Genomic DNA, 14,576 nt, shown 5'->3' with positions numbered 1-14,576 from the left:
GATACAGCAACACATGGGATTACTCAACAGACTTAATGACCAGCGAGAGCAAAAGTCTGTATGTGCTGGAGAGTAGGCTGAAAAGGATTGAGAAAATTTCCATATATACTTATTTAATGAAATTTAGTGGAATTTTTAAACATAGATCAGCAGATCACCAGCAGTGAGGAGATTTATTAATAGTTAAAGCTAAAATTAAGAAGTGTGTGAGGGAAAATCTTATTTTGTTAAACCAGCAAGAGAACAACTGATTGTACTGTGGAGTTACTACACACCATGTTGTTCAGTTTTTCTAATGCATCAGAACTGGTGTCTCTGCTTACATTGCTCCATATCTATACTGCATCATTTCACTGAAGAATGTACCAGTATTAACTCCAATATTATCAGTTGTCTTTGTTCTTCTCCACTTGACTTACTGGAATTCCAGCTTCCCCTTTTTGTCCAGGTTCTCCTCTTTCACCCTAACAATAAAGAAAAAGTATTCAGATATGTCAGGCATTCCCATTTACATCTCAGTAACTTTTGTACAACACAAAGTGACAAATGCTTATCAAGAGAAAAAACACCACTGTTGTGCTGTTCTTTATTCATATGCCTGTCATATGAAACGCATGTTTTCATAAGAAGTTTTTAAGGTTGTTTTTTTAAAAAATATTTGATAATTTTTCTGAAAAGGTTTCTAGGAATGTGAACACCTCAGGTTGTTTCCAGGCTTGTTCATGAGACATCTGGGTGGTGAGTGCCTGAGTAATGCCTACAAATAAATGCACATTCTCCCATTTTTACCTACTGATTATCTATGCACTGTCTGATCAAAAGTAAGAGTTCCTGTTAGGATGAGACAAATTATTGCCTCAAGTCTACTCACTATATTGATGATATCTCCACTGAATATAAAGGCTCTCCAGACAAGTAGCTCATATGCAGACATCTCTGCTTAGTCATGGAAATCCCAACATGTATGTTACTTAATGCAGACTGTCAAAGGCATTTTAGATCTTTCAGTATCATACCAATTTACTTATCTTACTGCAGAAATTGCATGAGCCACATGAACTTTCTTAACTTCAAATCTGGGATGAAAAACTACTGGTCTGGAGGTTGGTGCCTGATACAGAATATACGTGTACAGGGTATGAATACCTCTGCTCCCAGCAAGAAGCAATAGATGAGAATAAACTGCATCTTGCTGTTGAGGGTTTCTCCAATATGTATGAACAAGCCTTATACACAAATATCTGCACCGTATAGATAAGTTATATAAACAAACACAATAATTCAGATAGCTTCCCTAAAGATATGCTTCTTTTACAGGAGGAAAATTTCACTCACTATTATGAAAAATAAGATATTGAATGATTTCTCAGCAGGTATTTCTGCTTGCAGAATGAGAAGATGTGAGTGATGGCCAGGGGTTGCATACTTAAACAAAAAGAACAGGTTTGCCTGAGGCACCTCTAGTCTGTGAGAAGTGCTTTCTGAATGACTTCAGCCACCATAGTTTCAATAAGTACTTCATGATCCAAGCTATGGGAAAGTAGCGGATTTCTCTCTTGATATACTAAAGTCTTTAAGTGCTGTATGTGAAAGCACATTTGTACAATATTTTAGTTTTGGTGCTGCAGACCTCTTAGCTCCTTGTGTATTCTGGCAAAATAGTTACCTTGTGTTTGTCCGAGGGGACACCCATCAGTTCTCTTGTAGGAAGCCCAGGGGGACCTGGAGGACCTGGGGGGCCCTGCACAAAAAGCATAAGGGTACGTTTACTAACAGGTACAATACCTTGTCAAGTTGTTGATCAGCACAGGGTCTAAGGAACTGCAACAAAAGGAGCAATGCAGATTTGCCCCTGCTAGGAGCATGGTTCTAAACCTCTGAATAAATTGATGGCAAGATAAATTTATTTTGTGCGGGATTAACATATAGCAATACTTGCTCTTGCCCTGTATGTTTCCAGAATGACGATAAAGATTATTACTTTATATAAAGTGGTCTGGCTCTATACATCTCAGAAGCGTTACCTCTTTGTTGGTGTAAATGAGGGCACAGCTAGACCTAGACATGTACAAGTTAGTTCAGCTATGACGTTCCTTATGGAGATTATCGTTACTTTCAGAACTATACTTGTTCATTTTTCTCTTATAATTACATAATACATTTGCAAATTTAAAGAGTATTTAAAATAGGTTCCTTTATAAATAGCAAGTAGAATCAACCTGTCCTTTAGTAGTGATATTAATTCATTAGTTTTCCTTTACCTGTTCACCTTTTTCTCCATAGAAGCCAAGGCCCCTGTTGCCCTGCAAAAACAATAGGTCAAGATTTACTAAGTGTAGGACTCAGTTTTCTAATGTAAAATTCAAATTTAAACATGCTTAAAGGCCTTTTCAGGCTTACAAGTCTGTAGGACACCACTGAAGAGCTGCAATCATATAATAGTCTAGGTTTACCTCAAAATATTTTTATAGATTTAAAAGTATTTTTATAGACCTAAATATTCAGACAGACAACTAATTAAAATCTCATGCTACCAGTGCTTCTTACAACAGACTTTGAGTCATTCACTGAGCAACGTCATGAAAAGATCAAGCATTTCTTTTGCAAGTTTTTTAATAGCACTGAATGTTAAATAAAATACCTAAGTGGGCTGGAACAATGAACTCATATATTTTTTCCGCTGAGATATAATCAAATATTGTAAAGACTGCAAGGATTCTCTGTTCATGGGAAGCTACTGTGACTACAGTAGCAAATTAAATCTGGCTCTAGAACTGGTTTAATCTTTTCAGGGTAGGTGATCCCAGTGTAAGATTAACTTCTCGTGGTATGCAGCCGACACAGAAGGTCTTGTGCTACACAGCCTTTGGTGCAGCCTGTGGTTCTTTATTTTACTGCCTTCAAGTGGGTCTTGGATAAACCTCAGCGACACAAAACCAACATGAACAACTCTGGCACAAAGACTTACTTGTGGTCCTGGGGGCCCCGGGGGCCCTGGTGGTCCCTGGGGAAACACAATAGGGGAAAGCAAGTTACTTGTTGCTTTCTAATCAATGCATGCAGGAAGTCAGTTACTTTATGTCTGACATATAAGTATATATTTAGAAGGCAGTGTATTCCTCAGCATTCAATGTGTCATCCTCACTGTATTAGCTGTGTTTACTGTTCTGAAAAACACCCTCATACGTCTCATCGTAATCTTTCCTAACAGAGTAACGGTCTCCCAGTTTAGACCTAACGAAACCCCATTTTTATTTCAAGCAATGAGAACTTGTGCTTTTGGATCCTGACTTAGTAACATTTTAACCTCATACCTAAAGTTAAGCACGTCTAAGTGCTTCACTGGACTGGTGTCTTGGCACTGCATCCATCTGTAAAGGGAGTGGAACTACCATATGAATCTCAGATTACCTCTTTGGTATTGTACAGAGTGCAATCAAAGGAAGATGGTGGGAAATGAAACTATAACAGGAAAAAAAGCTGCTGGAGTCTTACAAGAAGTAGGAAAAAGAAGGAAAGCCATTAACTGGAGAGAGAACCTGCCATGCTTCAGTCAGCTATGGTAGTCAAGAGGCTCCAAAGGGCTCTACACATTAAAAACTCTGTCAAATATGGGAAAGGTGGGGTGAATGAGAAGCATGAGCTGTTCAGAGGAGAAGGTGGTGAACAAGAGGCATAGAAAAGAGAGCGAGCTGCAGATGGAACTGTCCATCTACTGAGCCCCGAAGGGGATGTAACTGAGTTACGCAAAATCAAGCCCAACCTGCAAGGAAAAGATAGCAACATTCAGGTGAGACCTGAACTTGTTAGGCATCTCTGCCTTGCTACGTACCTTTGTGTGCGTGAGCAATAGGCTTGTTCTGAAACAACTACTTTTGAGTCAGCTTTGGTTAGTCAAGCAGCCTGTGACCTGTTGCCTAATCTACGGGGCAGATGCACTGGGCAGGGCATCCCGCTGCCTGGAGGCCAGGCAGGGACCTGGGGAGCGATGCTCGCCTTCCTGCAGGATCTAGGGCTTGGAGAAGAGGAATGATGCAAACTCAGACCTGGGAAATGCTCCCAGGACCCACTCGCAGGCGAGTCACAGGTTTGGAGACAGTAAATGTATTTGGATGTATTTGGTTAAGAGCTGGAGATGCTCAGGATCCATCCACTCTGGAAGAGCATTCAGAAGAGATGCTGCCAAGATGGCAACCAGAGGGATGTAGTCACGGGGCTCAGAAAATGCGTGCTTCATAGCACTCCTAACATCCAAGATGGAGGACTGGGAATATCAGTCATTGGAGGCTAGGCTCCTGTGAGAAGCTCATGAACTCTCTGGGTTTACTCTAGAGGAAGAGTAAGTAAAGAAAGGACTGAGGAGATTTCCCTTCAGGAGGACCAGAGGAGAGACAAGGTGCAACTTACTCCAGATGATAAAACAGGCCACTGCAAAAATTAGCTTTGGACAGGCTTAGCATGCTGTGGCTTTAGTCCTAGAAATATTTTTTTTTTTTTTTTTTTTTGAGGGTGCTGTCCCTGAAAACAGCTGTGGAGGCTGTGTGTAAAAAGCCCTGAATTAATTTTTTTCCCCCTCAAATCAGTGACATCGAGCAGGTCTGAGGTGAATTTTGACAAAACAAACAAAAAAGCAAATGTTATAAAGTTGTCTTACAGGAAAATAAAGCAAGCCTAAAGAAAATGAAATATATTGAATTTGAACATCTGCTTCTGACCCATAAAACTATTAACCATGGTAAAAAGAAATGTAGAAAATGGTATCTGGAGAGAACACAATCTTCCCAAAGAACTATTCAGCAACAGTGGTCAACTGCAATGCTGTAAATGTTGATTTTGGAAAAAATGACTGAAAAATAGTTTAAAAATAAAATTGTATTCTAAATACTAATGAAGAATGTTATCAATTCACTCTCCTGTGGGAAGTGTGGAAAGCTTATATACATATCCTTTACGAGCAGAAAAGATAACATATTTAGGTCCCGATATCTTTGATAACTCATTGTAAGGGGATATAGATGGGACAGCATTGAATAATCTTTAAGAGCAAGACACTTTCACGGAGGTTAAAGAAATACAATATCAATCAAAAGCCTCTGACAATACAGGGTGAAAGAAGCTATACGTCTTTTTGCAACATACATCCTTGTAGAATCAGTGTCTCACATTGGTTTTTAAAAGGTTTTGCGTCCAAGGACACCTACTGCTATTTCTAACCTGTTTTTTCTATCCATTTGCTAGGTTACAATCCAACATAATGGAACTTGCTGAGTTAATTCCTCTGTTAGGTTAATTTTCTATGGAACATATTTCAAATATACTTACTGGTCTTCCTCGCTCTCCTCTGGGACCAACAGGTCCTTGAATACCCAGCGTACCCGGAGGTCCCTTTAAATAAAAAAACCCCAACCATCAATTAATGTTCTTCTGATATCAGTTACTATTGACACTTTATCACATTTGCTGTAATACTACTTACTTGAAAGCCATTGAACCCTGGATCCCCAGGTTCCCCCTAAAAAAACCAAAGAAGTAAAAAATGCAATAAGTACTATATACAAAATTAAACAAAATCTTTTTCTCACTCATTAATTTTTTTCTCATTCCAAAAGCTAATCATAGCATACAATGCTACACAAACCCTTACATACAGATGCGTTCAATACAGGTGTTGAGATAACCAAATGTGGGCCACAGATTTTGTACTTTATATATATAGTATAGGTGCATGAAATACAGCAGGAGGGTACAAAGTTGGCTAGGGAAGTTAAGGATCCAAACTACAAGGCTGAAGTGGTCAACGGACCACGTTTAATTCTTTTTTGAAAAATCCTATTGAACCAGTGGCTTAATTAGGGCTATAACCTTAGCTGAAATGCACAAGCTCATTTTTCATGAGTTGCATGGGAATTACCAAATCATTTTGATTCTCTTCTGAGTCACTAAAAGCATTTGGAACATACTGTTTTCAGTGACCACATATTTTAACTGCAGTACATGTTGAAATGTTTTTGGAAATGGGATCCAAAAATGTTCTAGCGCAAAGATCTTCTACTACCCATAAATAATCCGGGTATTCAGTCCAGACACCTTCCATCATTTTGAGTAGCATCCTAAGTAAGTAGTTAATTTGAGTTTAGTTAACAGAATAATTTGTAGATCCAAGTACTTTCTGAAATGAATACAGGTGTCAGTATCCATTCTTGGCCACAATATACTTGAGCAATTCTTAATCATTACTTAATCATTCCTAATTACTAACAAGTGCAGATTTAAAGAGTTTCTGAAAGGAAAAGAAGATTCCATTAAAAAATACAGGCAACTTATGAATATGTCAACAGAAAAACCTATTTTGGCACTCATCACTGGCACAAAATATACATAAACGATGCCAGAAGATCTTTTCTGTGCTGAGTACAGCTCAGATGTAGCTTTGTACATAAATTTGTCACAATTTATACTCTAACGGCATATGTAACCCTTTATCTGATACCTTCAAATTATACCAGACTATATATATGAGAAAAAGCTACAAGTGATTACAAAACAAGTTTTAAGGATTAGATAGAGTAAAAGCACCCATAGGAATACTTGGGGTTTACTAAATAACTAAATAATATATTGAAGCATATTTTATCCCAAGTCAACCAAACTCCTGCATGAAAATTATATAGAAAGGATGCTAATATTAAATAGAATCGTTCAATGGCCAAAACTATGGCAAAGGAATGATTTTGTCATGCATGATATGAAGGTAGTCATTGAATAAAGAGGGTAATACTTGAGCTATAACATCTCCAGTGCCTCTGCAATCCACCTGTGGGCTGGAATTCCTTGTAAATAACTGAGTGGAGATTTTTCTCCCTGGATATCAGATAGACTTTGCTGTAACCAGAGAAAGCAGGAGCTGCCTTGCAAAGCCTACACAGAATCGAAGTGGGCCTCTTGGGATGTGTCCATCAGAGTGTAAGAAAAATTAACTCTCCATCATCTGCTTGTAAAACTGTATGGAGCGTGAATAACTCACAGAAGTTACAGACGTACCCTGTACCGGCTTGCGATGTCTGGCGGCAGTACATAGGGTTCCCCCTTCTGGCCCTTTGGCCCTTGGACGCCCTGGAAGGGACCAAAAAAATAGCAGAAGTAAGCTTTTGTGTCATATACCTTAACACATAAACAGCTAAGAGTAACAAAAAATATTTGTTTGGGTTTTCTTGAGTATATACATACTGCCATTTAGAGGCAGAGCCTATGCCTAACTTTGGAAATTCACGGTTTAAAAACAGAGTGTAAACCCTGACAGTACATAAAATGAATTTCCGATTCTGGGGGAAGAACCCCCCATTACCTGGGAGCGGTGTTACTGGGCAGCACCTCCTGCCCAGAGCAGCAGCCGCAGCTCCCCAGGGCTGACGCGAGCCCCAGCAAATCCAGGAGCCCCACTGCTCACCTCAGCACGATCCTACGTATCATACCATGGAAAGCCAGTACTTTGGCCACGGGGCAGGGAAGGAAAAGGTTACTTTCACCAGGAATTGTGAGTTTAATATTATTTTGTCACTGTTGGATAAAGCTGTACAGGTTTTCCTGAAGTCATCTCTCCGCAAGACCTATGTGACAGGTATAGCTCTGGGCAGACCTCCCAGCCCTGGTTGCAATTTAATAACTAAGCATCGTGCAGTGTGTCCATGGTAAGTCCGCTCTGCTAGGCCAAACGGGAGCTCCATTAAGAGATGTCCCGTTTGTTTCCAACACACATGCAAATGAAACTCACTTCAGTAATGGTCTTAGCTTCAGGTACTCACTTACTGCCAGCTACTTACAATGGTACCGGGGAAACCAGAGAATCCAGGAGTTCCCGAGTCACCAGGGTCACCTACTGTCCCGTTACAGCCATCATGACCTGGTTTCCCCCTTGATCCTGGCTGCCCTGGATGACCCTGTTGAGGAAAAAAAAAAAATGTTTATCTACCCATCTGTTTCTAGTTTTCCTTTTCCTGTAGTCACACAGTATTTAGACGTTCTCACATTAAGCTCAAGGCTTGGATCCATGGGAAACTATGATTTTCAAAGACAGAAACAGACAGTGCCTTTTTTTAATATAGCTGCAGCTTGAACCAGATGCCCCAGACAGCATGAAAAAATGAGTAGTGAAGGACCTTTCAGAAAGGGTAGGAAAGCTATGTTCAATGCAGGCTCTGTTAAGCAGAGAACTAAGCCAGATGAGGCTGCTGTGCAGGGAGCCACCAAGAACTGGGACCGTTAAGCATGTCAGTGCTTCACACTGGAAGAGTGGGAAGAAAGGTTCCTTGCTGGCTTTGAACAGCTTCCAAGCCAGGGAAAAAGCCAGAGATGCTTTTGGAGCTAGGCTGAGAGTTGTGATGAGGCTGTAAGTATGGAAGAAAACAGCAGGGCTCAAAGCGAGGGAGCCGGGGGCTCCACACAGAGCCTCTGAAAAGTTACTCCTGCCTCAAACTGGATTTCCATTGCTGTACCTACATTCACCTTAACTGCTGTTGCTTCTGGTTTGCGCTGAGGCTGGTGAGAAGCAAATCTGCCCTTGAGCAGCTCTTTCTGCCAGGGGACTCAGTCACCCCCCCAGAAACGAACATAAGACATTTCTTCCTTCTCCTCTATCTAGAGCAAGAGTTTTCTCTTTGCTTCTGCTCCCTTGCTCAGAAAGAAAAAGAAGTCTGTCCGTGTCCTTACCTAGCTCCATTCCTCACCCCAGAAGAGATTCCTGCTTGCCACCACCCCCTCTTGGCCTCCAGCCCCACATCCTCACCCTGTGCCATTACAGTTCGTACACGTGCCCATCCATCCGCCTTCCGACGGCCCGTCTTAAGTCTCAGCATGAGAAAACTGGTCGGAGAATGTAAGCAAGTGGGAAGGGCAAGGGAGCTCGAGGACAGGACACAACGAGCATGCAGGTTCAAGTACTGTCTGAAGGTATTTGTCCTTCACGACACAACGTGCAGAGTTCGGGAAGGCAGGGCTAAGAAAGAAAACTTGCTCAGGAAAGAGAAGCAACAGGCTATAGCGACATGGGGCTTCACAGGGGACGATTTACTCTCCTTCCCAGGATGTCAGAGTGCTTAGAAAAAACTCAGTTATGACGTGGTGAGATAAGCAAGATCCTTGGCTTCAGGAGTGTTAATAGGAATGGGAAAGAAGGTCTTCTGCTTTTCCTTTAAGAGTGAGAAAGAGGGAGAGGAGGAAGATTGTGAGAGAGAAAGCCCTGAAACTCGATAGGGAGCTCTTCTGGAAACAAAAAAGGGTGAAAGCAGAGTGGATGTGGATGCGTGGGCTGCAGAGCGGGGCCCTGGTGTCAGGGAGCACTACAAAGGAAACCCAAGCCTGGGAACTCTGTCCAGGGATTCCAGTGACTCAGATTTCTTTGTTATTTTATGACACAAGATGTAAAGAAGTGTAAGCTGGGAAAATATTGTGCTGTGAACTTTACCCAGTTTTCCTCTTTGAATGTTTCAGTTTCATGGACCTGGTCAATTTGTTCAAAGTTTGACACTGTTTGGTGTTCAGTAAGTTTTTTAAGACTATCTCAAGCATGCCATATGAGCTATAAAGCAAATAACAATGGTTAGTACTCTTAAAATCATTGGTCTTTCTATGTGCTTTGCTACTCTGAAATAATTAAGGAATGACCCACTTGTGTCTTTCGCTTACAAGCTTAAGAGACGTGAAGTACTTATCTCACAGCTCTTTCCTACAAAAGAACATATTTAGCTGGGTAACCTCCAGGGACATAGGAAATTTTCATCCTTTCTCATCCCCTTTACAAGGGGATTTCTCCATAGGACAAAGCAAATGGACCTTAATTATCCAAGGGAATGAGAGGGAGTACAGATTCTGCTCTCTTGTGTATCTGCAGTTCCACTCACTTCGACACATGTCCTTAGCTGAAAAGCACGTATGTGGCTGATGCAGAATTTAGCCCAGAGATTTTAATTAAAGTACAAAGGCTTTAAACTAGCCTGCAATATTTGCAGTTGGTGATTTCTTAAAGATGAGGTAACCAGCTACTTACAGGAATGCCATCTGCCCCGGGGAATCCAGTGACTCCTCTTTGCCCCTAGAGCGAGTGAAACAGCACAATTAAAACGATGTTCTGCCTGGTATTTTGCTTATTAACTAAAACATCTGATATTCCGAAGTTACCACTTCTCCTTTGGGTCCACTTATTCCTGGATATCCTCTTTCACCTTTGTGACCTTTGGGACCTTGTACTCCTGGGATCCCCATCAATCCTGGTGGTCCAGTGAACCCCTGTGATCCAAGAAGTCCTGGCTGGCCCTGATAAAAATAATAAAAAAAGCATTTATTTAGGAACAGTGGCGATGTGTGAAGCTGGATTAGTTACCACTGCTGCAATGGAGTCGATCTCTTGAAGAGAAAATAAACACAGAATCTGTCTCCATTTCAGTAGGCCAGACTCTTTGATGAACGTCATCTGGAAACACCACGCAGAGAAACTCCAGCAACAGTGACCACATTGTGCATGACAAAATCAATACATGGAAATTAGCACTCAAATCAATATTCACTACTTGAATATTCATGGATACTCTATGAGAAAAGTGTTTTCTTTGGAATAAGACTTCTCAAGAGTGATTCTCCCTGACCTACAACATAACCTATTACACTCCAACCAAGTAAAATGTGCTTAACTGTGAAATCTGCTTAGTGGCTGTATTTCTTACAAATGGAGTCTGATATTTAATGGCAGGAATTTCTGCCTCTTTGGGGATGACATTTCTATTTAGCAGTGGAGCCTGAAAACGATTAGACGCGCACGTGTCCATGCAGGTTGGAGAGTTGCATGCAGGGCTCCCTTGTCATTCTCCCTTCCAGCTCTGGTTTGGCTCTTCAGGCCACTTCAAACGTTGTTTAAAAATAATCCCCTGTTGACTGCCAACATCACAAGGCTCAACAGGGGAAAAAATCATTTTGAAATGACACATTGGTGGTTTAAGTAATGGGTTGTGACAGTATGTCTGAGATCTGTGAACCAAAGCCATTTTGAAAGCCATTCCAGACGTAGTGTCACCAAAGGCACATGTGTTTTGCATGCTCTACAGTACTCAGTGCACTAACGACACTAATAGTAAATCGCCGCAATCTTTTCTGGAGGAATGTGCTTCAATGGTGGAAAGCACCATTTACCAAGATGTTCTAATTAAGCCGATTCTAATGAAAGTATTTTAAAAATGCTATTAGATTTTTCACAGACCAGTCTGCAACAGCATCAACATTTCACAAAGCAAGAATTACAGCAAAACACAAACAAACAGATACATATTTACACAAAGGAGCTGATAAAAAAATAACACCTTGTTTTAGGATAAAATACTTACAGTCTCGCCCATGCCTGGAAAGAAAGAGCTGGAAGATGAATGCAATCCCTGTCCAAGAAGGACAACGGTTCAACTTCATTTAATGCCATTAAGGTGGGACGAGTGAAGGAGGGAAGTGTAGGGACTTGAAGAAATGAACCTGAAGATATCCTAATTTCCTTGTATTGAGGAAATTGTAGTAAAGATACTGAACAATGCCTTACTGATATTAGGCAAAATTTATTTTATTCTCATATTGAAGGACAGGCCTATTTGTGACACACTTCAAAACTTCACTGTTAAAATCTATCTATAATTAACATTTATCTATGCTACAGTTGTCTTGGTATTGCAAACCTGAAAACAAACACTATGACTGAAACACAGCCTACTTCTAGTTTAAAAAAAAATTAAAAAAAAAAAAAATCAATTTTCCACACTGTTTTCCTGGAAAATGGCTGTCACAACAGTTGGAGTAGGTTTTTGTATTTTAAATCTTAGTATATTATACCAAATGAGTCCACACTGAGAAGCTGGCATAGCCATACAAAGTACAAAACTCTGTGCAATTTTTTTGCTTGGAAGAAGACTAGGAATGAGCGAGTATGAAGAATGAATTACATGGAGTTCCTCGGGACAATCCACCAGGATGGATCTCTTACAGTATGGATCTTTTGCTATACTGTTATGATTAATTTGACAAAACTGATGGTTTAGGAGCATTGCCAAAGGACACCATGGATTTAAGTGTTTGAGCTGTCAGCATGAAAGAGAATCTCTCCTCTGCTTACAACCAAGCTCAGCTTTATATAGTATCCCTACTTCTAAACCAAGCCTGCTCATGTGGATTATTAGGTGCTAAGAGGCCAATGTCTTTTCAAGTTAACAAACTGAGAAGTAACAAAGGTTATATGAATACATATAAATTATAATATGATTCATGTTGGCAGGAGGCATATGCATCTGAAAAAGAGGCTGATCATTTCCTTATGCCAGCCACAGCGGTTTATTACAGATCTATCTTTCTCCACATCAGTAGTTTTCAGTTTTTAAAAAATCAGTTAATCTCTAAAAGTCATCTTATGGAGGTGCAGATCCTTGTCCAAATAGATTCACAGCAGACATACTTCTCTTAGCTACCTGACTCAAATGGAAAGATGCTGATTAGAAGCACTAGAATAATGATTTAAATCTGAACCACTATTCATCAGTGTGAGCTCCAAGATCAGGAAAAAGAAGTCTTTTTTGATGTCACTTCATCTCAACTTTTCTTACCTACTATGGCTCAAAATTTTAGTATAAATGAATTAAGAGACAGTACATATGAGCATACACCTTGAAACTGCCTTTTTAGAGAAATAATAGATATTTCATTCATTTTAAAAAAAATGCACAGCCTGTGTTCTTTATTGTTTTTTGCACAGCAGTATCAATTCTTATGCAAATATCAATATAAAATATTTCCATCTTACTATAAAGCCTTAAAACTTAATTAAATAATTAAGGTAGTTTGTTCTTCCCCATACACCCAAATCTGGAAATGAACCTTTAAAAAGGATGAAAATGTATCTCATACACCTGCAAAGAACACAGAAAAATTATTCAAATTCAGTTGTAGTGATCTGAGTTGGCTCCAGTTTCAATTTAATTTTGAGAGCTTCTGAAAACAAATGTTTCAGTTACTTCCACAACGAAAGGAAAACATGGATTCTGTACATTGAAAACGCTGCTCCAATTTTTAAGTACCTGAAAGCCAAAAGAAGTCAAACAAATTCCCAAAGCTACTCACCCACCTGAGATAAGCAAACGATCTCTTTAGTGCCCATCTACACCCCTTTTGTGGGCAGCAGGCAGAACGCGTGTAAAACATCTAATTGTAACTGCTGATAATGCTGGTTATGTTCAGAATTGTCAAATCCATGCCTGGCTTTCTGCGGGGGCCAAGCAGAGCTGCAAAATGCTTCAAAGGTGCCATTACACGGAATATGGTTATCTCTCCAATTCCTACACCAAATACCACCCTCCCACTTCCAGTCCCATTTTCTTATCTGGTGTGGAGGAAGAAGTAAACAAGAAATGGAAAACAAGGAAGAGAGCTGGACAACGCCAGCACCCCTTCCCTGTGCTTTCCTGGTAATTGACCATTTGTTTGCTGAGGAATAGGGGTTATTTAATATTATTTGCAAGAAAGGCAAGAGAACTGATCCTTCTGAAACCAGTTTAGCATGAAGCTAGAGTCAGAGCTGGAGAAGTACTTAATATCATGACAATGTTTATGTAATTCTTCAGCCAATTAGCACCCTGGCTTGTTAACTGAATTAACTTCGTTAACCTTCGTTAACTCAGACTTGTCAGCTTTTACTCTGCTTTCTTTATGTTAGATCTTTTGTTGAACAAGTATGTCCCTTTTTCATTAGCAAATGACCTAAGAACATTCTCTCTTTTGCAAAGGTCATTGAGGAGGTTTAAGCAAAGACAAGCAATTTGAAAGGTTTAGTCAAATAAAGCATGACTCAACTGTTGGGAGTCCTGAATTCCCCTGTGTGAAACATGCCACACATGGTACGGGTCTGCTTGTGCTCCTGGAGGGTCAGAAATCCTAGAAAATTCTGCAAAGCTGTGAAATTGTGCCTGGATTAAATTTCCAGGTCAAAAAAAAAGCAAAAAAAAAAAAAAAAGCAAACCTAGAGAAACATGCTATCCCTATCTGTCATATTTTAGACAACTCACAAACTACCTTCTGTGGTGCTCCCTTTCCTTAAATGATAACAGCAATGCAAAAACGTGCTCTGGCCCACGGTGCTCTCCGGCAGAAGGCTTCCCATTTTGCTGGGGTGAACTGGAACTCTTCCCGAATCCAGCGCACGGCACCATTACCCCACATCACCCACCACTGGATTTACAGTCCAGTGCTAAGAGGTTTACCTAAGCATGTGTGGCATGCTGTGGTCTGTGCCTCGGATGAAGCACGCGAAAAGAAAAGGAAAAAGTGGGCTGATGGAATAACTTGAAGATTAACAAGATTTTTTTTCTTTGTTCTTATACAAGACTTCCACAACTGTTCAGATGAATGACGAAGCTCCCAATGTCAGGATACGCTCCTAAATAGGCAGTCCCTGCTTTGCTCTTCCTGCAACTTCAGCTGACTGGAAGAGGTCTCGCACAATCCATGTGGCTGGCCCAGCCATGTGCAAAAGCTATTTACAGGGAGGAGCAAAGGTCAGAAAT

At 40.3% G+C, this 14,576-nt stretch overlaps 1 protein-coding gene across 1 annotated transcript in view; it reads right to left on the bottom strand.

The window, feature by feature from the left end:
• Positions 1–14,576, bottom strand: part of COL4A2 (collagen, type IV, alpha 2) — a 103,341-nt gene that overhangs the window by 39,517 nt on the left and 49,248 nt on the right. The window contains exons 3-12 of the mRNA XM_010575790.1: positions 10,174–10,308; positions 10,043–10,087; positions 7,821–7,937; positions 7,042–7,113; positions 5,477–5,512; positions 5,323–5,385; positions 2,969–3,004; positions 2,262–2,303; positions 1,667–1,741; positions 420–464 (exon numbers count right to left, since the gene is read on the bottom strand). Coding sequence (XP_010574092.1) covers positions 420–464; positions 1,667–1,741; positions 2,262–2,303; positions 2,969–3,004; positions 5,323–5,385; positions 5,477–5,512; positions 7,042–7,113; positions 7,821–7,937; positions 10,043–10,087; positions 10,174–10,308 — 666 coding nt within the window. The remainder of the gene's footprint in view (positions 1–419; positions 465–1,666; positions 1,742–2,261; positions 2,304–2,968; positions 3,005–5,322; positions 5,386–5,476; positions 5,513–7,041; positions 7,114–7,820; positions 7,938–10,042; positions 10,088–10,173; positions 10,309–14,576) is intronic.

The sequence above is a fragment of the Haliaeetus leucocephalus genome, unplaced genomic scaffold (assembly GCF_000737465.1).
Source record: "Haliaeetus leucocephalus isolate CR32 unplaced genomic scaffold, Haliaeetus_leucocephalus-4.0 Scaffold495, whole genome shotgun sequence".
NCBI lineage: Eukaryota > Metazoa > Chordata > Aves > Accipitriformes > Accipitridae > Haliaeetus > Haliaeetus leucocephalus.
This window is presented reverse-complemented; position numbering and strand designations above follow the sequence as displayed.